We start from the raw sequence: 27128 nt of genomic DNA on the forward strand, positions 1-27128 counted from the left end.
ACCATGTATCAAAGTTACTGATGCTCAAACAAAAAGTGGTGCCATCCCAGTCTACCCCGAAACAAAATGTAATGTGATTAAGGAAATGTAATTTATTTAAATCATTATTTTGGCCCAGCACACTTTCAGTTCCATGTAAGAGCTATTACAGGGATCAGGTAATGGTAGCTATCCCAAAGGCAAAGCATAGCAAAACAAGTACAAACCTGCCTAAAGTAATAACCAGACAACACACTTTCTGAGTAACAGGTTTGAGATTTCAGTTTTGCCTACAGTCACTTTGTGGGGTATTTTGTTTTTTAAAATACAACTAGAATCATATTTGTTTACTATATTTGCACAATGTTCTTAAATATTTTATAAATAAGACATATGACAGTGGCTGAAAAAAAGACTAGATTATGCTTATCCTAGATTATTAAGATTATGCTTCATTAAATGTTAAAACGTTTCATAATAAAAAATAAAGTTATGAATGGAATTTTTATATTTAGCATTTTTATAATGAATTTTAAACCTTAAAATCTTAATTTCGGTGCGTAACCTGAGGAGGTTGATCTTGCGCAACCTAAATTAAATTGTGTCGCCATTAGCACAGCCATGTCAGAATGCCAGTTATCCAAAACGCCTTTAAAACAAAGCACCAAAAGATTTTGTGATATACTAACATATAATATAGCTACTGCAAGTTCTTATAAATTTCTAAACTGATTGCAATTGGAGCAGATAACTAGGCTATTTCATCCTCTGGCGAATGCCAGATTACATATGTGGTCTGACCGAACTTTAATCTCATAATTACTGAAACGTTTGAAAACCTCTTATACGTGTTAAACTGTAAAAACTTAAATGTACTTTAATACAAATGTGTATAAACAATGTCTCTAGTAAACGTTTGTCCATTGCGTCGTTTGACACGGCATCTACTGGGTTCCGCTTTCCGCATGTGAAAAAAAACTAAAGATGCACTACCGGATGCGTTTAGTTTTGGTTTTAACTCAACTTGCTGTCAACCCGGAAAGAGGCTGCGCTTGGGGCACACGGCTCGGCTTTCGGCGCGGAGCTTTCATCTGTTTTCGGGGATAAATGAGCGCGCATTGTACTTGTATTGTGTTCTGAGAGCGCGCTGAACATCACGCACACACACAGCGGAACGCGGATGAGTCACGAGTCTTAGGAATTCTGGAAGTGAAGTAAGTTAATATTAGGTGTGGCAGTTATGCGCATTACCGACTTCCTCTCCAGACGCTTGCAGTACATTTTTCCATAGGGAGCTCATGAAAACCTGGTCCAGGTGAACCACACCTGAATCCACCTGTCATGAACACTCTGAAAACTTGTTTTTGTTCTATCTATGATGAATTTACAGGATTCCCGCGTTCATGGAAAGGCATGAAAACATTTATAATCATTGATTTTTCTAGCAATGCTCCGCTCTACAAATTTTTATGTCTGTGTATTTCTGGTCTAGTGATCACTCCTGGAAAAAAATGTAATTGTTCCAAAGGCGTGGCCCTGTATTAAAAGATGTATCATTAGAGATTATCTCATAAACTTTGTGTTTGCGTGCATGCGCACGTGCAATTATAATGCATGTTTATAAATGAATTTGTATTTTTTTTTAAACTAAAATGAAAGGTGTATTAATTTAAGGCAGGGAGCATATGTGTGAGATTCAGTGTTTTTTCTTTGGGTTTTTTCTTTGTAGATGCCTTACCTGGACAGACAAAACCGGACCTGCGGATTCCTGGATATTGAGGAAAAGGAGAACAGTGATAGGTTTTACCGCCGTTATTTTATCCTGGATACTCATGAGAATTTTCTCCTGTGGTATATGGACAATCCACAGGTATTGCTCTTTGTTCAAGTGCAGCTTACAACAGATGTTACAGAAATGGCATTATAGATGCCTACACTCTAAACCTCAAATTTGCATTATACAATTTTTTTTTTATCTTTTAAAAAACAGAACCTACCTGTGGGTACAGAGTCCGTTGGAAGTTTGCGACTCAGTTACATTTCAAAGGTATCATATTTCACCATAACCTAAAAAGAAATGTTAGTTCATTATTACTTATTTTGGGGTATTCAGATTTGATTTCACTTCATTGAAGGTTAATGAAGCATCAGGAAAACAGAAACCAAAGGCAGAGTTCTGCTTTAGTAAGTACATAATGTGGATGATTTTTGTTTGTTTTTACAGTTTCAATATCTAACCATTGTTGGGGTTTTTTCTTTCTTCCAGTAATAAATGCATTGTCTAGACGGTACTTTCTGCAGGCTAATGATGCTGTGGACTTGAAGGATTGGGTCATTGCTCTGAATAATGCCACCAAAATTACAGTATGTCAAGCTTTGTGCATGCATACTTCACTGCTGTCATTTTTTGGGGGGGTTCTTAGTCACATTGTGTGTGTGAGTGTATATATATTCAAAGAAAAGTGACAAACCGTTATCTGTAAATAAGAATGCTTAGAGATTCTTGGAAATTAGTTAGAGATTAAAAAATTATACATGGCTTAAAGGCTGATTATGTAAGATTTTTGACCACTAGAACAATGTTATATATTTTGTTAACTTGTGTACTTATTACATCATGCCAAATGTTTTTAAGAATGTTTAAATCCAGAGAAATAATCAAATTTATCCTGGACATGGACCGTATCCATGCGTTGCCTAGCAATGACATCATGCCTGTTAACCTCGATTTCTGGTTTTATTTAGTAGAAACCATGGAAACGCCAGGCACTTTAATATATTATGTGATTTATTAGACAGGTGAGCAACTGTTTGGATACATTTACAGACAGAAAACGAATCATTGTTATATAACTCAACACTGGTTTTCATGCTTTACCATGAGTGTGTTTTACCATGACTAATATCGATCTAGCTCACTGCATTGTGTAACAAATGTCTCGTAGTCAACGCCAAGTGAACGCACAGAGTAGCATTATAACATAAATTCACATTGTTTCAAATTCACATAATATCAACACACTCAAATAATGTATCTAATATAATAAATCAGCGCTGTGTTACTCCACATACACATGACCGGAAGAAGCGGAAGTGGCGACTGTGGCATTACAAAAACTCTGCGAAATTAAGCTACGCCTTTGTTTTGAATAAGCAAACTCTATCAGCGAAAAATTACACATTGTTGATTTCATGCAAAATCTATATTTGTTTGGTTTGGCCTGTTTGATTTGAATAAACTAATGAAGCGTTATGCATATGTATTAAAGTACTCATTATGCTATTTTTAAAAGTCTGATTTTGTTTTTGCGGTATACTAGAATAGGTTTTCATGCTTGAATGTGTGTGTGTGTGTATATATATATATATATATATATAGTTTTTTTTTTTCTTTTACATATTTGACATTGTTGCATTACTTCTCTTCCCAGTCTTTCAGTAACATTGTTTTTTCTCTCCAGTCTCTATGAAGGCTAATTAAGGCCGAAAAGCGAAATGTGCTCTGATTGGTCAGCTGGACCAGTGTGTTATGATTGGTCAACCGCTTTGAGAGTGTTTTGTAAATGTCTCGCTCCTTATATAACCGCAAGTTTCAGCACATTACTAATGAAACTCAACCAGGCCAAGCCCCTTTTTTGCGTATACCTTGGGTGGGAATTATTTACATGAGGAATATTGTGATATGTATATTCCTGAAACTCTAAACGAGACTAAACAAGGCGTTTCAGGGAGGTACTGATATAGAGAATAACTCCCTTTGGAGTGGCTTTGTAACTTTGCTGACCTTTTTCATGCTCAAACAGCAACGTGTAGAGAAAGTTGTGAATGTAAAAAAGCATAATAGGTCCTTTTCAATCAGTAAATATCTTTTTAAGGTTCCAAAGGTCTCACCGGTGGCCCAAAGCTCTGATGTCACAAATGTTTCAAACCCAAATCAGGCGTATAAAACCGAAATTGTCGGAGGTGTGGTTGTACACACACCAGTCCAACAGGTAATTTATTTGTGTTCTTTTATTCATGTTTTTAGTTTAGTTGAAAGGAAAGCATGAACTTAAATCTTTTATGTTCCACAGAGCGATTCTGAGGATGTCTTCACGAGTGAACCAGGGTCACACGTCACTTTAAGAAGATGCCAGAGTGTGCGTCCAAATGTAGTGAGGTCTGGTTACTGTGTCAAGCAAGGGAATGTGGTAAGACCAGTGTCTTGTCTTGTGATTTTAGGTATAATCAGTATTTAAATAGTTTGTCAAGTTAATTTTGCATATTTTTGGGCTTATGTAGTACATAGTAATATTACATTTTTCTGATAAATATATTTTTTTGTCCAATACACTTGTAATGTAAAATCTGGGCCCTGCAAAACTACAAACACTGCTATAAAACTTGTTAAATTCATTTCGACATCACCGTATCAAATGTTTTTTCAGAGGAAAAGCTGGAAAAGGAGGTTTTTTATTTTAGATGACCAAACTGTGAGCTACTATAAATCTGAAACGGTGAGACGCTGGAATGGAAAACTCTTTAACAGAATACAAGTGATTAATATTTATATCATTAACAGATATGTACACGTCTCTTTTCAGGATAAGGAACCGCTGCGCAGTATTCGTTTACGGGATGTGCTGAAAGTTAACGAGTGCCTTGTGAAATCAGGGTGAGAGCGTTGTTTTTTTTTTTTTTTGGTTTTGATCACAAACCAACAAGTAGTTCACATTAATGCACTGGAGCTTTCAAGCTTTTCAAGATCAAGCAAGTCAGTATCTATCAAAAGTGGTCCAAGGAAGGAACAGTGGTGAACCGGTGACAGGGTCATGGGCGGCCAAGGCTCACTGATGCACGTAGGCCAATGGCTGGCCCGTGTGGTCCAATCAAACAGACGAGCTACTGTTGCTCAAATTGCTCAAGAAGTTAATGCTGGTTCTGATAGAAAGATGCCAGAATACAGTTGCGTATATGGACCTGCATAGCTGCAGACCAGTCAAGGTGCCCATGCTGACCCCGGTCCACCACCGAAAGCGCTAACAGTGGGCATGTGAGCATTAGAACCATGGAGCAGTTGAAGAAGGTGGTCTGGTGAATCACATTTTCTTTTACATCTCGTGGATGGCTAAGTGCGTGTACGTTGCTTACCTGGGGAACACATGGCACCAGGATGCACTATGGGAAGAAGGCAAGTTGGCGGAGGCAGTGTGATGCTTTGGGCAATGTTCTGCTGGGAAACCTTGGGTCCTGCCATCCATCTAAGCATTGTTGCAGACCATGTACACCGTTTCATGGAAACGGTATCCCCTGGTGGGTGTGGCCTCTTTAGACAGGAAAATGCGCCCGGAAACAAAGCAAATATGGTTCAGGAATAGCTTCAGGAGCACAAGTTTACGGTGTTGACTTGGCCTCCAAATTCCCAAGTTCTCAATCCAATCGATCATCTGTGGGTAGGAAATCCAATCCATGGAGGCCCCACCTCGCAACTTACAGGACTTAAAGGATTTGCTGCTAACATCTTGCCAGATAGGCTGGGGTCCATGCCTCGTCAGGTCTCGGCTTTTAGCAGCAAAAGGGGGAATATATATATATATTAAAGCTTGAAAGCTCCAGTACAGAAATGTGTGTCTCTCTCTCTCTCTCTCTCTCTCTCTCTCTCTCTCTCTCTCTCTCTCTCTCTCTCTCTCTCTCTACACATACATACACACACACTCACACTATCGTTATGTTGCACAAAAGATATTGATTTGTATTGTTTGTTGTAGGGATCTGCTATCTCGTGATAACCTTTTTGAAATCATCACAAGTACCCGAACCTTCTACATCCAGGTAACTTTTGGCTAAATTGATTTGTTATTAATGAGCCAGGTGTCAGTGCTAAAAGGTATTACATAAAAAAAAAAAAAAATCATGTCTGGGTAGGTGGACCACATAATTCACACATGGTTCATCTCAATGACTAGCATCAAAAGCCACAGCTGTGTGTATGTATTTTAAGATAAACGGTTTTCTGAATCGTCTTTGCATAAATGCCCTGTCACTCAAGCGAAACGTGAATAACTCATTATAAATGCCTTTCTAGTATGTCAGGTGTTAATGTGGGATCTGTACTGCTGAGGCATGGAGTAAATTCAAATGGCCTTATGAAGATCTTTAATCCTTTAATTCACCCAAAAATGAAACCTCTGCCATCATTTACTCACCCTCATGTGGTGTCGTTATTGTTAACTAAAACAAAATCTATTAAAAACGTTCATTCATTGAAATAGATATTAGATGAACATTTTAAATTAAAAAAAAAAAAGTAAATTAGAACTCTATCATCTCTCACAAACATCTTGTCATGAAACCTGTTCATGTTCTGTGTGTACATGTAGACAGACACTCCAGAAGACATGAAGGGCTGGATCAAGGACATTTCCTCCAAAATTGAAGACTTTAGAGGACCATCTAAGGTAAAAATGTTTTAAAAATCTAATATGGATAAGATCAGTCATCACTGACTTCACTGATCTTTCAGGTAGATGTCAAAAATAATCACTTTTTTTAGCTTTTTTTTTTTTTTTTTTTGAAAAGTAAAATACAGAACAACATTGTATTGCATATCCATTTGCATATTTTGTTTTGCTCTCAAGTTTGTACTTTCAGCTATTGTTTCCAAATATATTTTAAAGTCAGTTTTAATTTGTTCAAACATACAATAGGCAGTTTTTCATTCCATCTTATTTGTGAATATACACTCATATAAGAAAAGGAGAGTTCTCATATATAGAACCTTAAAGGGTTCTGTCAGGCCTTTAAGATGTTCATCAAGGGATCATTTTTTTGGATCTAGTATTAATTAATTCATTTTGTTTTAATTAATTTTTTATTTTGAATAAATGTAATGAATCAAAATGCTCGTAAACACTTAATCTCTTGATAAAATATAAAACTAACGCATTATACATGAAACTATTATGTAAACGTTTAAGACATTTCTACTTATATAGAACCTTTTTGCTATAAAGTGTTCTTGAAATTTGAGTCGAGAATCAGTTCTATAGATCTTATGCACAAGAGAAACAAGTGTCAACTTTAGAAATTTGTATTTGAACTTCTGTTTATGCGGTAGCTATATATATTTCTATGGCATTGCTGTCGAACAGTAATTAGCTGGGGTAGTGGATTTACTCATTGTAGAACTAACGAAAGTTATCATGAGCATTATAATGTTTGAAGCGGATGTAATAACAAATGTAAGTGGGAAGATTTTAAAACAAGCGGTTCATTCACAAATCTGTAAGATTTTACCTTTATGTTGTGAAAATACAAACCGGAAGACAGAACACGAGAACAAGCGCAGCACTGAAAAGGAGCGGGGCTCCAGAAGGTCTATATAGAACCTTACTGAGTGTAAGAAATTGTACTAATATCATTTTTTTATTACCATCTAATGTAAAATGCTACAAAATGAAAATACATAGTTTCATTTTTTTTTAAGTTTTTCAATTGTCTCCAAAAGTTTTGCACCTTAGGACATTCTTAAAAACATGATGTCTTCTCTTGACAGTTCCGTTCCTTCACCAAAGGCTTATCTTCGCAGAAGAAGCCTCATCTTACAAAGAGCTGCTCTACTGTAGATTCATGGCAACCTTGGACCCCGGTGCCCGATCAGGAGACACATTCGAAGGAAGAGGGTCAAAGAGATGGGCCATACAGCTCTCTCCCATCACTCTCACACACGGGCCACGTCTCTCAGTCAACGTCTCGACAGCGACACCATTCCCAGCCTCAACTCGTTCCCAGTGACACAGACTTTTCTCACAGTCTTGACCATCTCCGCTCCACTGATGTTTAGTTGCTTTAATGGATACTGCCGGCAAGCACATGGATAGTGTCATGATTTTAGCCCCTTTTTTGTAGACCTGCACGATTCCGCATAAATTAAAAATAACAATTATTTTGTTTAAAATTAAGATCACGATGCTCCCATGATTCTGAACAAAAACTAAACAAAACAACTTATCTAGAGGTTCTGACAAAATGTTAATTCATGCAGTCTATTTAAAAAATATTGAATTAACTTAAAATTCATTTAAAAATCGGTTTGAGGGAATGATTCAATGACTCATTCATAAAGACTTGTTTTATTACTGGATGAATCGGCACTTTTCACTCACAGAAAAAAAAGGTACAAAAGCTGTCTGTGGGATTTTACAATTTAGGTACTAATATGTACATTTTAAGTAACCAGCATGCACCATTTGGTTACAAAAGTGTACCTTTTGAAAAGTGACACCAGTATTTTACGACTGGCGAAACCCAGTCTGATCTGCCGTCAATTCGATTTTGCCCTGCAGCTCAGTCTGGAAACCTGTAAATTGATTTCTACTGCTTCTGTTACACTTTTGCGGGAACCAATCACAGACTGGCTTATCCACTTGGCGCGCTATTGGCGGGTTTAACACGATGGTGGTTCAATAAGCGAAGGGTCATTGCTCGTTGATCAAGCCTCGTGGTCTGATTGGTTGAAGGACAATCTAATTATGTAGAGAATCATTTGAATTATGCTCGTTGATCAAGCCTCTTGTGGTCTGATTGGTTGAAGGACTATCCAATTACGTACAGAATCATTTGAATTATGCTCGTTGATCACGCCTCTTGTGGTCTGATTGGTTGAAGGACTATCCAATTACGTACAGAATCATTTGAATTATGCTCGTTGATCACGCCTCTTGTGGTCTGATTGGTTGAAGGACTATCCAATTACGTACAGAATCATTTGAATTATGCTCGTTGATCACGCCTCTTGTGGTCTGATTGGTTGAAGGACAATCCAATTACGTACAGAATCATTTGTATTATGCTCGTTGATCACGCCTCTTGTGTAGTAGAAAATACAGAGCAGACTCCCTAGACCAGGGGTCCCCAGACTCGGTCCTGGAGGGCCGCTGTCCTGCAGAGTTTAGCTCCACCCATATCAAGCACACCTGAACCAGTTAATCAATGTCTTACTTGGTCCTATAAAGGCATTGATTAGCTGTTTCAGGTGTGTTTGATTGGGGTTTCAGCTAAACTCTGCAGGACAGCGGCCCTCCAGGACCGAGTTTGGGGACCCCTGCCCCAGACTAATGTACAATCTTAAATTGAGCTTGGTCTGGTGATAGATAGCCAGGCAAAGCTTTTGTACCTTTTTTCTGAGCGTGTTGAACAGATCTCTTAATTGAATGATTCAATGACAAATACATTTTTAACAATCACTTGTATGATGGCATTCACAAACAATGTCATTTATACAGTCTTTATTTGAATAAGCATTAAGTTACTTTTAAAAGGTTACTCTATTTTGATTGCTACCATAGACATAATTGTTTATATCTGAAATATAAACAACCCAGTACTTCTGTGATCATTTGAATTATTGTAACAGAAATAACGATATTGTGTAGATGAAAAGACTAAATCATGCAGGCCTATATATATACACATACCATACATACATGACAGCTGCTCTCTCTGTGATCATACGTGTTAAAGAATTTATAGTAGACAGCTGATTCGTTGTCATTTAGGAGTAAGATCACGGAGGGGTTTGAATCAAAATTGCCATCTTTTATTGATTAATCGTGCAGCTTAACTTTGTTGCTTTTGTTATTGCTGTGGTGCACACGAGAGCGGCGGTCATTGCGATGCTGCTCACCCAGTCTAAATGAATAGCTCACCCAAAAATGACAATTCTGTCAGTATTTATTATTCTTCTGTCAAGTTTCAACAAGCAGTGTATGGCAATAATTGTATGATAATTCTTCCAAGAAATAGACATTTTCTGCAGAAAAACCTTCTTTTGGAACATGCAGATAAGTGAATAATGACAGAATTGTCATTTTGGCTGAACAATTTTTTTTTTTTTCTTAAGTGTCTTTAGGAATCTAAAACCAGGACGGATCCGCTGGTGAAAGTGTGTTCTATTATTATTCCATTTCTGCAAAATGTTTTTATTTTCACACATTGCTAGGGGCACATTTGCTTTTTTGATTATTTTTTCTTTGTTTAAAAAAATAATTATCATAATTTTGTTTTAAATAGGCTTATTTAAATGTCTGGATTCAAAATCCTAGATTTTTTATGTGGTCTTAAACTTTGACGCACTTGCAACGTTAAACTTGAAAGTATTGTTGGTACGTTTTGTAGACTTCAGTGAAGACACCCAAAATTATTTTGCAGACATTTCAGTTTCATCATCAGTAGTGAAGCCGCTTGAAGGATTAGTGAAACTTTGACTAGACATTCTATGATGAATGTTGTGACTGAAAAAATACATATTTTCCTACTGATTAACTTTCAAACTCCTGACAATGTTTATACAATTATTTTGTTGCTGTTGATGTGAATAGTAGCCTACTAAAATGTCTAGGTAATGTTTCTTTTGCTTAAAATAATTTTGCATCTTCGCTTTATGCATCATTGCTTTGCACATGAAATAAACCACCTGAAGAAGGAAAATATGCCTGTCTTATAGTCTTTGAAATTCTCACCTGCTGATGATAAACCAGAGAGATCTCAAAATGAGCGGAGCTTGGCGGCCGCTAGTCTAATTGGTCAGATTCGATGAGTTTCAGCCAAGCAGCAACCTCCCCAGTTTCTCTTGAAGCCGATATGGAAGTGACTTAAACTGCAATTCCACGACTGGCCACTAGGGACAGGCTCCAGAAGGGAGCAGAATCTCATTGAGCTCTATGTTAAAGGTGCACTATGTAGTATTTTTGCAGTAAAATATCCAAAAACCACTAGGCCGATGTTATATGGTGTTCATTTGAGTACTTACAATCCAAATGTTTCCAACTATTTGTACATTTTGAGAAAATTGCTATTTTAACTAAGGACCCGGGACATGTCAGCATAGTGTTTGAGCGAGTCGCCTGTCAATTGCATCATATCTGCGTTACCCTCGGTTTTATTCTGCAGAAGCGCAAATGAACGGAAACACGGAAATATTGCAGGCGCCCTTCGACTGTGTCCCGTCCTGCCCCGGTGCTCACGAGCTGTGTGTTTGTCTAACAATCGCTCCAGCGGCCTTGCTCAGCTCCACAACACTCTGTCCTGCTCTGCTTCATACTACAGTAACGTTAATAACCGCATATATCAACATGATTTCTGCCCGTGTCCTATTTTCCACCGGCTGTGAGGTGAAGACCACATGTCCATTGATGCTGTGCTCAAACTTGGCATTATCAAACTACGCCTTTGTTTTGAATAGGCGCCCTCAATTGGACGGAAAGTTGTATAGTGCACCTTTAAATGCCCAACTTTACAGCAAAACATAAACAAACAATTGAAGAAAACATGTTTACAGCCTTGCATAAATTGTGGTTTTGGTCTATATGGCTAACTTTGCCCTTCAGGAAACCTGTGGGGAGTGTTTTAAAAAAAAATTATATTTTAAGCTTTAAAGTTCTGCATAATTAAGGGTGTGGCCACTTGAGTGACATGTGATGCTGTCTGTTAGCTTCACCCACTCCACCTTTTATCTCCTCTTTGCCCATGTTCATATGCGGGAGTCAAGTATGACGTCTCATCATACCGGCTCCCAGTTTGCATGTACACATTTTTATAGTCTATGGTCCAAATTAGTTGCTTATATTTACAAAATTAGCCTACAAAAGAAGACAAGCCCTTCAATTGAAAATAAAGATCCATGTTTAAAAAAAAAAAAAATCACAGCCTATACATACATTTTGTTCACCTGGGTACATTAGCGAGGCTACTTCGCACCATTGTTTGCTGATGGTGTGCAGGGGTTTTCAAACTGGGGTCCAGGGCCCCCAGGGGTCCTCCAGAAGGTTCTAAGGGGTCCCCAGATATTTTCAGAGAATAAAAAAACAAAGCAAAAATGGATAAAGTCTACCGAACATTCTAACCTTTTAATTTCTAAATGTTTCTCTCCTTTATTTCCAGAATTGTAAGTTTTGTATCTTTCTAGTGAGTTTTTCTCACTATAGCCCCCTTTATCTTGCTCAATGGGGTTGTAAGGCAGTATTCTTAACGCAGAGCTGCTTACATAGGCTACATTTATTGTAAAAGTTGCTTATACAAATATTTTTTTTATTGAAAATGTTATTCTTCAAGTTTATATATCCAACATTAAGTATAACCAATTTAAGTTTGAAAACAGTATGTTATATTTACAATGTTTTTTTCTATAAATATATAACTGTTAGATGGATTTTATACCATAGGGGTGCGTCAAGTATAGACTGTAAAAAAATATAAAAGTATAAACGCCTCGCAAAAAGGCTCAATTCAAAAACCTAGCGTCTGACGTCACGGGCAATACGTCCATTTTTTAATACAGTCTGTGGTTTCAGCTCTTTGGTCTTTATTTTAAAAAAAGCTATTTAAACAATTACCTTTCTCTTTTGCAAATTCAGTTGCTAGTACATTTTATAAACGTTCTTTAGACCGCAGCCAATGGAGACGTCATTTTTTACGTGGTATCTATTACTTTTCTCAGCGCTAGTGAGCATAGACCAATCACAGAGGTTTGGGCTTATTCGATAATTATTTTTATTTTGTAATTTCATACAGATTGCTGGCGCTGCTGCGCATTTATGTCTAAGATATAATCCTTGCAATTAACTTTTTTAAACTATCACAAGTTATATGTAAAAGGTACAAACGAAAAAACGCCTTGAGATTTCAATGTGGCTTAGCGATAATTAATCTTTTTGAGCCAAATTGCGCCCCCTGCTGCACGACAACAACATTATGCCTCCAAAGACACACACAGGCGACAGCATCATATTCGCAATTGGATTGAAAGGTCGAGTGTTTGTAAACTATGGCTGACGATGCCCTCATGGCTCTTAGATATGTGACGCACATATTCTATTATGATTAGGAATAAATTATGGAATTTGAAATAACGCGCACAAGGCCTTCGCTTTTTGGGGATATTGGTAAGTTAATACGCAGATTGCAAGATGTCTGTCCTCTTTTATGATTCTTGTCACACACTGTAAGTAACCAGCAGTCTAGTAATATTTTGACTCTACGGGACAGAGTTCACTGTAACCATATGAGTCTGACACGGTTTAATATAACTGCAGACCAAGGCTCGATGATAAATATTGCTGCCAGAACTGTTGTGTGTGATCACATGCTGTTTGGCCTTGAATCAGTCACCAATGACAATTAGCAGGTTACCAAAGCCCTGGATCAGTGTTACCTGAGTCAACACGTGGATGAGTCAGTTTCACTGTTCTGTGTATGTCCTTTTAACGATTCCTTTTCTGTTCACTGTAATAAATACATGGTTTTAACACCAGGCTGTTACATGATAATGTGCAAAACATCCAACATTATCTACCATAAACGCCTATTTAAAGCTATGGTTTTTTAATTCTGGTTGTCTCTTCATTCAGCACATGGTCTGGGGTTCTGGACTGATCGCTCGGCAGTGCATGAGGCTGCGGCTCAGGGCAGAGCTGTGCAGCTCCAAAAACTGATTGAGAATGGAGCATCTGTCAACATTGTGGCCGTGGACTCTATCACACCCCTCCATGAGGCCTGTATACAGGGACAAACACAGTGTGTGAAGCTGCTCCTGGATGCTGGAGCTCATGTAAGGAGCTCCTCCATGCTGTTGGCCTCATGAATCTGTCAGTGCAGTTGTTTATTTGCTGGTGTCATTGTTAACAGGTTGATGCTCGTAACATTGATGGCAGCACTCCGTTGTGTGACGCTTGTGCTGCTGGTAGTCTGGAGTGTGTGAAGTTGCTGTTAGAACATGGAGCCATGGTGAACCCTCCCCTCTTCACCTTCTCACCCCTACATGAGGCCTGCATGGGCGGTAAGGTGACCTGATACTTGATTTAATCTAGGGTCATTTATGTATGTTTATTGGGGCCATCAATAAATACTACATAATACATATTGTAAATCCTCTAATATAGGCCTGGGCCTTTATTTTACTCAAGTGCATCACGGTCCAGGCCTTTATTGGAAGGAAGCCAGAATTAGAAGCAGGCCTTAATTTCTTTTTGAGCAAATCAAACTACCAGTAGAATGAATAAAAATGAGATTTTGTGTCTATTTCAACCTATAAAATACTAGGTGCATTTATTGAAAACGTACAGTTACCATAACATTATGGTATGCATACAGAACATTAACAACAAATACCGGTAATTCAGGCTAGAAATATGGTAACAAATACGTAGCAAACATAGGCTACCGGAAGTGCATTGTAAACACTTAACTATACACGGTGATAATTAGGTTATTGATTCATAACTAAAGGCAACAGACACCTTACAGCTCCAAAGTTTAACCATCCCGGTCTCGTTTGGTTCGAAGTAAAAAAAAAAAAAAATCCTCCAATTCTGTTTAATCCTCCTCTTCATCTCTCCCTGTAAACTCCTTATCACTCGCGCCAGCCTCTACAACAAGTTTATTATTGTACAGCTCCTCTTCGTCCTCATGTTCCGCTGCACGTCTGTCATCCTCGCGCAGGCAATTGAAAAGTCTTAATGTTACTTGCGGCCTGATGGATGGGTTCTCTTCCACGTCAATGCAATTTTTTAGTTTAATTTTTTTTTAAATTCTGTATTCTGTATAGCAAATACAGCTATATAGCTATTTATGTAGAGTTAGATATACACTCACTGGCCACTTAACACTTTGCTAGTACCAGGTTGGACCATTTTTTGCCTTTAGAACTTGGCATAGATTCATGGTGCTGGAAATATTCCTCACAATATTCCTCTAGAAGTGCATTTGTGAGGTAAGTCACTGATATTGGATGAGAAGGCCTGGCTTGCTGTCTCCGCTCTAATTCATCCCAACGGTTTTCTGTTGGGTTGAGGTCAGGACTCTGTGCAGGCCAGTCAAGTTCCTTCACACCAAACTCGCTTATCCATGTCTTTATTGACCTTGCTTTGTGCACAAAGGCATGTTGGAACAGGATGTTCCTGTTCCCACAAAGTTGGTAGCGTGAAATTGTCTAAAATGTCTTGGTATGCTAAGTTCCTTTCACTGAAACTAAGGGGTCGAGCCCAACACCAACCCCTGAAAACAACCCTACACTATAATCCCCCCTCTGCCAAACTTTACACTTGTCTCGATGCATTCAGCTAAGTACCATTATACTGGCAACCACCAAACAAAGACTCGTCCATCGGCTCTCCAGACAGAGAAGCGTGATTCATCACTCCAGAGAACACGTCTCCACTGCTCTAGACTCCAGTGGTGGCGTGCTTTACACTACTGCATCCATCGCTTTGCATTGCACCTGGTGATGTAAGGCTTGGATGCAGCTGCTCAACCATGGAAACCCATTCCATGAAGCTCATGAACACACTGTTCTTGAGCTAATCTGAAGGCCACGCAAAGTTTTGAGTCTGTAGCTATTGACTCTGCAGAAAGTTGGCAACTTATGCACACTGTAACCCTCAGCATGCGCTGACCCCGCTCTGATTTTTATGTGGCCTACCACTTCATGGCTGAGTTGCTGTAGTTCAAATTGACCTATGAGTAAACCCCTCCCCTCGAACGCAGATGAGCCAGTGGCAGTTGAGTATCAGTTGCACGGGAACTGGAAGTCAGACATCTTTAGGTTTCATTGCCATAGAGAAACATTGGAAAATCTGAAGCTCTCATTGGTTTGATGGTGTTTATGCTACCATAATGCCACAACTATGTGTCTGGGGTACTGCAACACTGATTCCAGGTATCCTGAGGATTTTCTGGGTGTCATACTCCCATTAAGTTAAAGGGATACTTCAGTGCTTTTTCATATTAAACTGTTATTCCCTTAACTAAGACGAGTTGATACATACCTCTCTCGTCTCAGTGCGTGTACTTAATTGCTCTGACGCACGATGACATTCTGATAGCATCTAGCTTAGCCCACAAAGCCCAGTTCATTCAAAGGTCACACCTGAAAAATCCTCCCTCACATCTCCCCCTCCCTCTCTCATTTCTGTCAATAGGGGGGAGGGGGAGATGTGAGGGAGGATGTTTCAGCCGGGACTTTTTACTGCGCTAAGTGGAAGGATTCTCAGAAGGGCTATTCCACCACACATTATAGTTCTCCTTTTTAATCTGCTTAGAAAAGCGCCACATTTTATTTTGTCCCCATACACGATTGTTTAACTATTCGTGTAACTGTCTTTAAATGGGTAAACATGGAGGTGTTAGGTCGCTTCTAACTTGATCTCTTTTTGGTACCATAGTGAATGAACTGGGCTTAGTGGGCTAAGCTAAATGCTATCAGATCGTCACTGCACGTCAGAGAGATTAAGAGCACACACTGAGACGAGAGAGGTGTGTATCAACTCGTCTTAGTTAAGGGAATAACATAGTTTAATATGAAAAAGCGCTGAAGTATCCCTTTAAGATTAATGTTAGTGAGTCCCTGTTAACGTACACACTGAAAAAAACTAATTGTTCTCATGTCATGTAACGTGTAGGTCTACATTTCAGTACCTCACCATATTGAACTGGTAAATTATTTTAATTTTACCCTGTGGTACATGACAGTGTTGATCATGGATGTTGTCATCTGCGTTGGTGATGACCGTAACATGAGGCGTCCCCCGCTTTCATGGAGATCTGTAAACCATCACTTCCAAATTAATCTCCCACCATATTTATTTTAAAATATTTATATGTTTAAGTCCCACTTAAATGCTCCTTGAATTGTGATTTATCGTCTAATTTGCTTTTGTATACATTTTTTTACTAAGGAGGATACCTGTTTTGATGGGTATCATAGTCTACAGGTAGTAAAAGGGAGAGCTCGCGGTTTATCGGAGTTGTTTTCCAGATACTAAGTTAACAGTTTCTTAGCACCCTTGAAAAGGCATAAGGTCTATATACGTGTTTGTTTACAGTTAGTTGTATGAGTGTTGTGTAATTTATTGTGTATTGTAATGATAATGCAATAGAGAGAGTTGCACGTCTTATGCTTTGTTTGTTCAGCTCTTACAGTGATTTCTTTTTTTTGAGTGAAAAGGGTCGTTATAAACTTAATAAACCATCAGTAAAGTAAACCATCACTATTTGCTTGATTTTATACACCTGTGGCCATGGGAGTTATTGCACCATCTAAATTCAATGATTTGGAGGGGTCTCCCAGTACTTTTGGCCATATAGTGTATACTGCACTGTATACGCTTGTACTGTGGCAAAATATAAACTACATTATTGCTCAGTTCTAATCTGCTAAATGTGACTATAAGGTATGTAGATATTATTAACGATGTGTATTGTGAAAAGAAGTCTAAAACTTTATATTTAATGAAAGAAAAACAATTAATTATGAATTAACAAATAATTCATAGACTAATTCTTTTAGATTTATTTAAAATTACTTTTTTGTCTGCTAGGCAACTCTAAATGTGTTCAGCTCATGATTGATGAAGGTGCGTTTATGGAAGCCCATGACTGTCACTTTGGCACCCCTCTGCATGTGGCATGTGCACGGCAGCATCTCGACTGCGTCAAGGTTCTGCTGAACGCAGGTGAGTTTCTGCATTTTCATTTGTTTATTTATTTGATTTATTTTTTACTTGCAATACTGGTAAGATTTTACAATAAGGTCTCATTTGTTAAAGTCGGCATGAAACAGAAGATTTGATAGTCTTTTCTTCCATATTGTGTGACATATCTGAATGAAACGGCTTCTTGAACAAGAAAAAATGTAGGGCGGTAGGGCTATTTGTGGATCTCATGAAGTTGAAGTTATTGTGATTTTAATGATTACGAGGGCAATTGAATTATAAAAAAATGATGTGCACAGGTAAATAATTTATAATAAATTGATTATTTTATTCATTACATACAGTGCATTAACTCATTTAACAGATTTGTAAATGTTAAAATTAACTGAGGTGAATAGATGCTGTAGAAGTATTGCTCATTGTTAGTTCAATGTGGTTAAAAATAATGAAACCATACTATAAAGGGTTTTTCTGCGGTACTAACTTAAGCTGAACATATATCTCTTGTTTATCTGTTGTAGCACATAATAAAAAATAGCCTTTTGTGCACATTCTTCCTATGATTTATATGTATTCTTTTCATGTTTTTAGGGGCAAACGTAAATGCTGCTAAACTTCATGAGACTGCTCTGCATCATGCTGCTAAAGTGAAAAATCTGGAACTAATTGAGCTTTTGGTAGAATTTGGGGGAAATGTTTTCGCCAGAGACAATCTCGGCAAAAAGCCCATTCAGTACACCAGAGCCGGATCAGCATCTGCCCTCTCCCTGGAGTTTTATGAATGTAAGTTTAAATGCTCAGTTTACAAGTTTTGGATCTGTTATGGTAATAGAGTGTCGTTTTTAAAAAGGTCATTTTATGAGACCTCATATTTTCCTAGCTCTTTTGAGGAAAAAAAAAAGAGTTCATTGTACTTTGAAACCGTAATAGAACTCCATTCAAAAATCAAAACTTCCAAAATGAATGGAAGTATGTTTTTCTTAAAGACACGGCAGCAAAACTTTTTGTCAAAAGAACTTAATATTCAATAATAAAAATGAATATGACTGCTTAAAGTCATAGTAAATTTTAAGAATCAAACATGTTAGAAAAGTGATGTTCATCATCCCAATGACACCGTTTTGCTGTTTTTCAGCCACACCCCTCAGTCTTCAGCAGTTATGCAGAATTGCTTTCAGAAATACCCTCGGGAAAAGGGCGCTGGGGGTGCTGACTCAACTGAGCCTCCCAAAGCAAATCATCTGTTTCCTGTCTTATTTACCAGCCCCTCCCCTCTAGCTTGACAATCTGCCACACTGCTCCTGTCCAGATCATCAATAATGAATACAGCACTGTCTGCGATTAAGAATCAGGGACTTGGATAATTGGTTTCCCAGAGGAAGGAGATTTCTCATTGTGAAGCGCAGCTACTGTAACAGCTGTGCTCAGTATTTGTCATGTATTTGTTGATATTTTCCCCCTGCAGGGAACCAATAGAAGTCATTGTTTGTCACTTGGTATGGATGCAGTGTACTGCCAAAATTCCTAGAATAATTTGACTGGGAAAGAAGCACCTTTCACAAGAAATAATGGTATTTTCTGATTTGCATCACGTTTTGACTGCCAACACATCTTGCAGTGTGGCAAACTAGGACAAAGAAATTGTTTTCATGCAATTTATCCAACCATTATTTGTATAATTAACTTTAATTATTTAATTTGCACTGTATATAAATAGTTTCATTTAAATCCGATTTTATATGAATTATGCAAATTGTATGTATTTTAGCTAGTTCTTGTTTATGTGAAATATACATTGTGCAAATGCTTTATTATTTTTTTGTGTACATAGTTTATTTATTTGGTTTTACTTCCGTTTGTGCGTAATAATGAACAATTATAACAGAAATTGTAATTTCACAATTTTACACACACTTCCATTTATGTCATCTCCACCTGGTGGTGAGAATCGACCAGACTTGCTACTTGCAAAGACAATTGTTTTGAGCCACTCTAAAGTCTTAATTTTTCCTGAAGTTTGTGGATTCCAAACAGATCTCTATTTAAGTTGTATTAATATCATTGCTTTCTCTGCACATAATTTGCTGAATTAACTTTTATTACAGTAGTTTCCTTTTACATTATTATTGTCTTTAAACAAGTAAGATGTAAGCATCAAGTTAAAGTGCATTTTCATGTACGAACAGGAACCCTACTGTTCCACCTTTATTATGTTTAATTTATTTTTTACATCAGACATGGCAGCCACCATAGATGTATAAAATACATAGATTCCTCATTAGCGGCTGTTTTGCAGTCCGCCATATTGGAACAGTCAAAGGCAGGGCCGTGAACATTTGCGCAAGGTGTTTTTTGCTCTGACCCAAATGGCACACTTCATGTGCACTTTCGGTCTTGTGGACTTGCAATGGCCATTGCGTGCGCATGTCCGTTAAGTCCACAAAGCCGTATTAGGGTGTCCCATTCGTCATTTAAGCTTAAAGAAGGGTGCTCGCCCAAAGCGCCCCTTTGCAGCTGCTATGCGCCCTCGATGCGCACTTCAGCTGAGCTCTTAAGTTACACAGAGGACTTCTACCTGGCAGTCAAAGCGGCAATACGTCATGAAAGTGCGGACTCAGAGGAAGACTGTGAGGTTTTGCTATTTGGGACAGGGCCAAAACCCTTGAGGTCTTCCTACGAGTCCGCAGTTTCAAGACGTAACGCCGCTTTGACTGTCGGTAAGAAGTCCGCTCTGGAACCCGCACCAGTGGGGCAGAAGCGCGCATATCGACTGCGAAGGGGGCGCTCGCGAGTACCCTTCTGAGACCTAACATGACAAATGGGACACCGTGCGGTCTCATGGACTCAACTGACATGAGCATGCGGCAGCCATTTTAAGTCTACAAGATCGAAAGTGCTAAAATGTGCCATTTGGGACAGGGCCCAAGTTGACTGAGAGTCACCTTGGGCCAACTGAGTCAATTGGTATTAGACGGATCAACAAGATGAAGGCATCAACTAATACCTTTAATAATCTTAAGAAGTTACCAGTGCAAAAGTGAAAACATTAAAAAGTACCATAGTAAAAATAAAAGTAATGAGTCATAAGAAATAAAAAACAAACCAATTAAATCTCTGTGGTTTCACAACTGGAAGCTGTAAAATTTCGTGGCATCATTGATTCTTGATGTGAGTGACGACAACTTTACCGTTCCAAGATGGCGGCCGCGCCAACGTGTCTGGAGCGGTCGAATGATGTGTCTACTACTACACGTCCACAACGGCTGGACTTTTATTTTGACATAATTCGTGGAATTCTGAAGCCGGAAGTCGCTGTGAATCGTGAAGTTCTGGGGGAAGCTGCTTGGTCAACTCTTATTCAAAACTTTAGACATACTTATATAACTGCTGTTTTTACTAGCTGAATCTATAACCTCCTAACTAAGCCTGTTTGTACGGGTTACGTTGCTTCCAGTCGAGTGTGAAGCGACGTTTAATGTGCTCCTCATGGCATTATTTTGGGCGAGAGAGCAGTAATTAACGGAGCCCTGTTGATCAGATCAGCCAGAGGTCGCAGAACTGCAGAGTAAGCGGTGAGTTTCCTTCTCCACGCCTTATAAACTCTCTGCTTCACATTTATAGCCGTCCTCAAGTTGTGTATGCGTTTTCATGTGTATTGGCACTTGTAAACACAAAGTATAAGTGCTTCTTTGTGCAACACACAGGCTGTGCCTCAAATTCCAGTGAACTGTGTACATTCACAGCATTTTGGTCCCTGACAGATTTGATTTATCGTCATATATTGTCTGTTTAATAACGTCAAATGTATTGATTGATCTTTGAAGTCTCATATGCCAGGTATTTACTATTGAGCAACATATTGATTTTCTTTTGAGAGGTTTGACCTAATTTGATGGTTTATTCCACCACAAACATCTCAGTACTGTTAGTTTTAAATCAATATGTTACTTAAAATAGTTTAGTATATCTCAAACCATCAGGGGAACATTCTGTATTGTTATGAGAGCATACAATCCACAGGCAAGGTAATGGAATGCTATTAGACCAATTGAAAGCGCATCTTTACACAGAGCACAACAACATTCAAGTTTAAAATGGTGACTTTTGAGTAAAATGCAATGAAAGTGAATGGTGGCTGCCTTTCTGCATAACATCTGCCTAAATGACCGAATAAGATGAACTATTTCTTTAAGGGGGAAAATCATAATTCATTTTTTTTCCTGCTAGTACCTTATACTGAAATTAAATACATTTTTGCTCAGTTGCGAAATCAAAATGGATTTTCTTATTTTTTATGTAATATTGCAGCATAAATGATTTATCTGTGTGTGTGTGTGTGGTTCACATGCCCTGCTACCCACAACCCATTTTACTTTTATAATGTGTATTTTACTTTTATATTCAAAAAGAAAAAAAATGTGAGGTGGGAAGGTTTTTTAATAGGAATGGATGTTGGTGGTTCTTAAAATAATAGATTCAGACTGAATGCGAGTTTCTTAAAGGGATACTTCAACAAAAAAAAATGTAAATTCTGTCATCAATTACTCACCCTTATGTTGTTCCAAACCCATAAGATTTGTGTTCATCTCTGGAACACAATGAAGATATTTACGAACTTTTTGAAACGTTAAAGTGGTAGTTGCGTAGTTGTCAATGGAGGGACAGAAATCTCTCAGATTTCATCAAAAATATCTTAATTATTGTTCCGAAGATAAATGAAAGTCTGATAAGTTTGGAACGGCAGGAGGGTGAGTAAATAATAACAAAATATTAATTTTTAGGTGAACTATCCATTTTAAACAAAAGCTATTTCCAGTAGCTGCATCATCATGTGATGTCAGTGGAAAGGAAAGTTGTTGAAGAGGAAGTGCATGTTATTTAATTTTGATCAATGATTACAAAGACAAACATGTGCAGATGAAACACAAGTTTGACTAGTGTAATCCTTTGAATTTTTGACAGTAAAATAGATGCTGTGATGAGATGAGAAGACATAAGAAGTCTGTCTCAGGTTTAGGTTGAGCAAGTAAAACGGTTCAGGGGTCAGTGTCAGTGACCTCTGCTCTTCTCTTAGGTTAATTTTTTTCCTGGCTGTACTCTGAGAATGACTTTGACATTTAGCCATTCTATAAATAGATTGCAGGGCTACTGTTTGCAGATGGGGATACCTTCTTAGAGAACCAGTTATTACTATCCTGATGTCAGTGGTCACATGAAGGTGGAGAAATCGTTGAGTAGCTTCCATTATGAGTCATAAAAATATGAGCGTACATAATTATATTATTTACTGTGTGATATGCTGTCTGTATACCAAGTCAACCAGGGGAATGTCAGGTGTTTCATGTTACTTTACATGTCATACTTTTCTCAGAGCTTTTAGGGATAGACCACCAATCAGCTGGATCAATCAGTTTTTATTATATAGTACTGTTCAATAGTTTGGGGTCAGATTATTTTTTTATTCATCGAGGATGATTTTAATTGATCAAAAGTGACAGTAAAGAAATGTTACAAAAGAGTTCTATATAAATTCTATACAACTTTCTTTTCGTATTCATCAAACAGTCCTTCAATTTATCGCAGTTTCCAAAAAACTTTAATCAACATTGAAAACGTAAATGTTTCTTGAGCAACAAATCATCATATTAGAATGATTTTTGAAGGATAATGTGACACTGAAGACTGGAGTAATAATGCCTGAAATGCACCCTTTCGTCACAGGAATAAATTAAATTTAAAAATATATTCAAAAAGAAAACAGTTGTTTTTAATTGTAATTATTTCACAATATTACTGTTTTTGCTGTATTTGTAATCAAATGAATGCAGACTTAGTATAAGCATGAGACTTCTAAAATATTTTAAAAAATCTTACCAACCCCAAACTGTTGAACCTGGTCCTCAAAAAAAGGGTTAAATTGCCAAAGCAGAAATTAACCAATACATATTCATGGCCGTCATTTGGGCAGTGCAGCAGACCGAAGAAGACCGAACGGGCCACTTGAAACTTGGAATCGGCCTGCACACATACAATGTTTTCAATGATAGTTTGTGTTGTTAAGTATTAATTTGTATGTCAAACTTTTTGTGACTATTGTGTTATTAATATATGCATGTGCAATCTTTCTTTCTTGATCACAGGTGGTCTCTCAGGACTGTAAGATGACAGAGTACAAGTTGGTTGTTGTGGGAGCAGGTGGTGTTGGGAAGAGCGCATTAACCATTCAGCTCATTCAGAATCACTTTGTGGATGAATATGACCCTACTATTGAGGTACTTAATAAATGACCATCTGAGCTACAACTTTACATACACTACAGTTCAAAAGTTTGGGCTCAGTAAGATTTTTTTAAATGTTTTTGAAAGAAGTCTCTTATGCTCAAAAGGATTTTATTTGATCAAATATACAGTAATATTGTTAACTTTTATTACAATTTAATGTTTTCTATTTTCATTTAAAAAAATATATAATTTATTCGTTTGACCAAAGCTGTATTTTCAGCATAATTACTCCAGTCTTTAGTGTCACATAATTTGCTGCTGAAGAGACATTAATTATTGTGGAAACCATTGAACTGCTTAATATTTTTGTGGAAACCATTTTCTCTGGATTCTTTGATAAATCTAGACTTCAAAAGAACACAGTCATATACATACATACATACATATACATACATACATACGTGTGTGTAAATATATATAAATTATATATAATTTAGTTTTTATATATTTTTTTATAAAAATATATTTTCACAGACAGGGTCTAGATTAAGCCAGGAATAGGCCTAAATTAAATTAGGGCATTTAAGTAACTTATAATTGTGTCTTAAAAATAATCTTTTAAATTCATCTGCATGCATCCTTGCTGAATTAAATGTATTAGTTTCTTTCAATTTAAAATCTTCCTGACCCCAAACCTTAGAACTGTAGTGTACTTGACATTTAACGCATTTTGATTTGTCCTAATTAGAATAGTATACATCCATTACACAGTATTGTCTAGGAGAATTCATGTAATCATGCGACTGTCAGGCTCAGTGCAAATGTATAGTGCTGATCGTGTCCGTCCCTGCAGGACTCTTACAGGAAGCAGGTGGTGATTGACGGTGAGACGTGTCTGCTGGATATCCTGGACACTGCAGGTCAGGAAGAGTACAGTGCAATGAGGGACCAGTATATGAGGACAGGAGAGGGTTTCCTCTGCGTCTTTGCAATAAACAACAGCAAATCTTTTGCCGACGTGCATTTGTACAGGTCCGTCAACTTATGAGTACTGTTTCAGTTATATTTTACGAATCCTCTGGGTTTTAAGTAGCAGTAATGAACCATATTCAAAGCCTTTACATTTAGGCATGTCAATATAATATTCTAATATTATAAATATGGAGTATTTGTAATATGTAGTGTACAGTGTCTATAATGTTTTTTTTTGGTATCTTTTAGAGAGCAGATCAAGCGTGTGAAGGATTCAGATGATGTTCCGATGGTCCTAGTAGGGAACAAATGTGATTTGGCCAGAACAGTGGACACAAAGCAAGCTCAGGAACTTGCCAGAAGCTACGGCATAGAGTTTGTAGAAACTTCTGCCAAGACCAGACAGGTGAGCAAAGACTATTTAGACTATCTATTCTTGCTTTTCATAACTCTAAATGCATGTCTTAACTGAATGCAACTTTGCTCTTACATATCTTAAAATATGTTGCTGCCATTGTTTTATCTCAAGATGTGCACCAGTAATGTTTATTTCTAAGGCATGTTTATAAAAGCTACTTAAATGTCCTAATTAATCTAAGGCCTTCTGTGAAATCTGTGAAACCAGGCCTATATGTGTTAGCGCAGTTTGCTTATGTTGACTTGTCTTTCAAGCGATTGCTTTTACTGTAATACAGCATGTGTGTTAATGTAATATCCTTTGTCTGTTTTTTAGGGAGTTGAGGATGCTTTTTACACCCTCGTCCGTGAGATCCGGCATTATCGCATGAAAAAGCTCAACAGCAGAGAAGATAGGAAGCAGGGCTGCCTGGGCGTGTCCTGTGAAGTCATGTGACTGCACTGTCTCCCCCTTTGATTTTTTGTTGTTGTATTTTTTAGCAGTTTCTCGACCAGGCAGCTGGAAGCCTCATGACCGTGTTTGTGTGCACTGCATGCAGAGTTTGCCCTCTGCTGGCTGAAAGGGATTAATGCACAACGGGTCATCTTTCCTGTTGGCCTGCCTTTATAGAAAAATGAGGCCAATGGACATTGTGTTTTCACTGAGGCTCATTTAGTACTTGGATTGTCCCTCTTCCTTTGGAAGAAAAACTTAAATAGGCATTGAGATTGGGCCTTGAGTTCTGCTTTCTTCTCTTCTGACCCCTTATGAACACAACAGCACATTGGCATTGATTAAAAAAAATCTAAATTGCAAAAGGGTACATATCTATAAAACAAGCTCAGATCACATTTCACACCAAAATCTATATATATATTACATTTTCATGAACATTTGTCACATATTAATATTCATTCTATTGATATTTAGACCGGTTCTTGGCAGGTTTTTTTGAGATTCACCCAAGAATGATTTAATTAAAAGAAATGTGTATTTCCCAGAGGAGAAGGAACTGCATTTTAAATTGGATTTAATGTAGATTAATACCATATCTAAATATGGAAGCTGTTATTTTTAAGGTTGTATAAATCTCAAACCTGATGTTCTAAAGGCCTCAGAAGAGAGAAAGGGAAATGCCTTTTAATCTTAATCTGCAGGTTCAATGCTCAGGAATACTGTGAATGCCAGAAGTTCTTCAGAAATGTGTGGGATTATTTTCTACGTTTCCTTCCCTTTTGCTTTTTTCTTTTTCTTTTGTTGTAGCCAGGGAGTTTATTTAGCATTTACTTTGCCATTTTCTTTCATATAGTTCCATTCATTCTAGAATTTTATTCTCTCTGCTCTCAGATGTTAATTGTATATTTTGACATATAATACATAATGATTAGAATAATTTAGCCTAGAGACAGAAGAATCAATCAGATTTTAAGTATGAGGTGTGATGGATTTAATTTAAAGGGCCTTTTGAATCATGGTGCTGCTGGTGTACACGCCAAATCTGTGTGCCGCCTTCTGTGTCCTATATAGCATGACATCTTTTAGCCCATGTTAACTAATGTCTTAAATCTTCCACTGAAAGCTTTTTTTTAATGTGATCAGAGTAAGTTTTGTTGCTATGTTTATTTTTCATGCCTGAAGTCTCTTCTTGAGAGCCAATGAAGGTTTATCAAGAAGTTCCAGCGATTATTCGTGTTGACTATCATGTTATTTATATGGCATTTGTCTGAAACTGCCTGATTTCATCAACCATGAAATCTGCAATATGTTCACATTATCCATACTGCGGTTGCCTTCTGTCCTCGCTTTAACAGAGGCAGGATGTTTTATAAAAAATACAAACTAATTTTGCCATTACATTAACATTTTTTTCTTTTTCAACTATATCAAGACTTGATTTATGATGTATTTTGCAGTTTTAGCACAATTTATTAGTATCACAGACTTTCTTTAATCAGAAAATCATGTGAAAATGAACATTTCATGTCTTTTTGGGGGGGAAGGGGGATATTCATGTGTAACAGATGTTTAATGTGCCTATTACAACACGTTTATCAGTAAATTAATTGGAAATTGAGCAAACTGTGTAATTCTCCT

The 27128-nt window shown here is 37.5% G+C and overlaps 3 protein-coding genes across 3 annotated transcripts; all 3 read left to right on the top strand.

Moving 5' to 3' along the window:
• The first annotated feature begins 816 nt into the window (after positions 1-816).
• On the top strand, positions 817-8854 carry plekha2 (pleckstrin homology domain containing A2). The gene is made up of 12 exons (XM_067412755.1): positions 817-1193; positions 1709-1849; positions 1970-2026; positions 2115-2163; positions 2246-2343; positions 3855-3971; positions 4053-4169; positions 4407-4475; positions 4563-4633; positions 5727-5790; positions 6339-6416; positions 7514-8854. The coding sequence occupies exons 2-12, from the start codon at positions 1709-1711 to the stop codon at positions 7799-7801; spliced, it is 1149 nt and encodes a 382-aa protein (XP_067268856.1). The 5' UTR covers positions 817-1193; the 3' UTR covers positions 7802-8854.
• Positions 8855-12702: 3848 nt separating this feature from the next.
• On the top strand, positions 12703-19260 carry asb13b (ankyrin repeat and SOCS box containing 13b). Its single transcript, XM_067414300.1, has 6 exons — positions 12703-12899; positions 13365-13564; positions 13642-13792; positions 17331-17465; positions 18036-18227; positions 18580-19260. The coding sequence occupies exons 1-6, from the start codon at positions 12851-12853 to the stop codon at positions 18720-18722; spliced, it is 870 nt and encodes a 289-aa protein (XP_067270401.1). The 5' UTR covers positions 12703-12850; the 3' UTR covers positions 18723-19260.
• Positions 19261-20728: 1468 nt separating this feature from the next.
• Positions 20729-27113, top strand: nras (NRAS proto-oncogene, GTPase). The gene is made up of 5 exons (XM_067414302.1): positions 20729-21016; positions 23585-23716; positions 24519-24697; positions 24887-25043; positions 25371-27113. Exons 2-5 carry the CDS (start codon positions 23606-23608, stop codon positions 25488-25490), a joined length of 567 nt encoding a protein of 188 aa, XP_067270403.1. The 5' UTR covers positions 20729-21016; positions 23585-23605; the 3' UTR covers positions 25491-27113.
• Positions 27114-27128: the final 15 nt, after the last annotated feature.

The sequence above is a fragment of the Pseudorasbora parva genome, chromosome 13 (genome assembly GCF_024679245.1).
Source record: "Pseudorasbora parva isolate DD20220531a chromosome 13, ASM2467924v1, whole genome shotgun sequence".
Lineage (NCBI taxonomy): Eukaryota > Metazoa > Chordata > Actinopteri > Cypriniformes > Gobionidae > Pseudorasbora > Pseudorasbora parva.

Bases quoted from the DNA above. Each gene is read 5' to 3' on its own strand.
- plekha2 (XM_067412755.1), top strand. From the start codon at position 1,709: ATGCCTTACCTGGACAGACAAAACCGGACCTGCGGATTCCTGGATATT. The intron at 1,850-1,969 runs GTATTGCTCTTT...TTTAAAAAACAG, and splicing joins GGTATATGGACAATCCACAG to AACCTACCTGTGGGTACAGA. The intron at 3,972-4,052 runs GTAATTTATTTG...TATGTTCCACAG, and splicing joins TACACACACCAGTCCAACAG to AGCGATTCTGAGGATGTCTT.
- asb13b (XM_067414300.1), top strand. From the start codon at position 12,851: ATGGAATTTGAAATAACGCGCACAAGGCCTTCGCTTTTTGGGGATATT. The intron at 12,900-13,364 runs GTAAGTTAATAC...CTCTTCATTCAG, and splicing joins TTCGCTTTTTGGGGATATTG to CACATGGTCTGGGGTTCTGG. The intron at 18,228-18,579 runs GTAAGTTTAAAT...GCTGTTTTTCAG, and splicing joins CTCCCTGGAGTTTTATGAAT to CCACACCCCTCAGTCTTCAG.
- nras (XM_067414302.1), top strand. From the start codon at position 23,606: ATGACAGAGTACAAGTTGGTTGTTGTGGGAGCAGGTGGTGTTGGGAAG. The intron at 23,717-24,518 runs GTACTTAATAAA...CCGTCCCTGCAG, and splicing joins AATATGACCCTACTATTGAG to GACTCTTACAGGAAGCAGGT. The intron at 25,044-25,370 runs GTGAGCAAAGAC...TCTGTTTTTTAG, and splicing joins CTTCTGCCAAGACCAGACAG to GGAGTTGAGGATGCTTTTTA.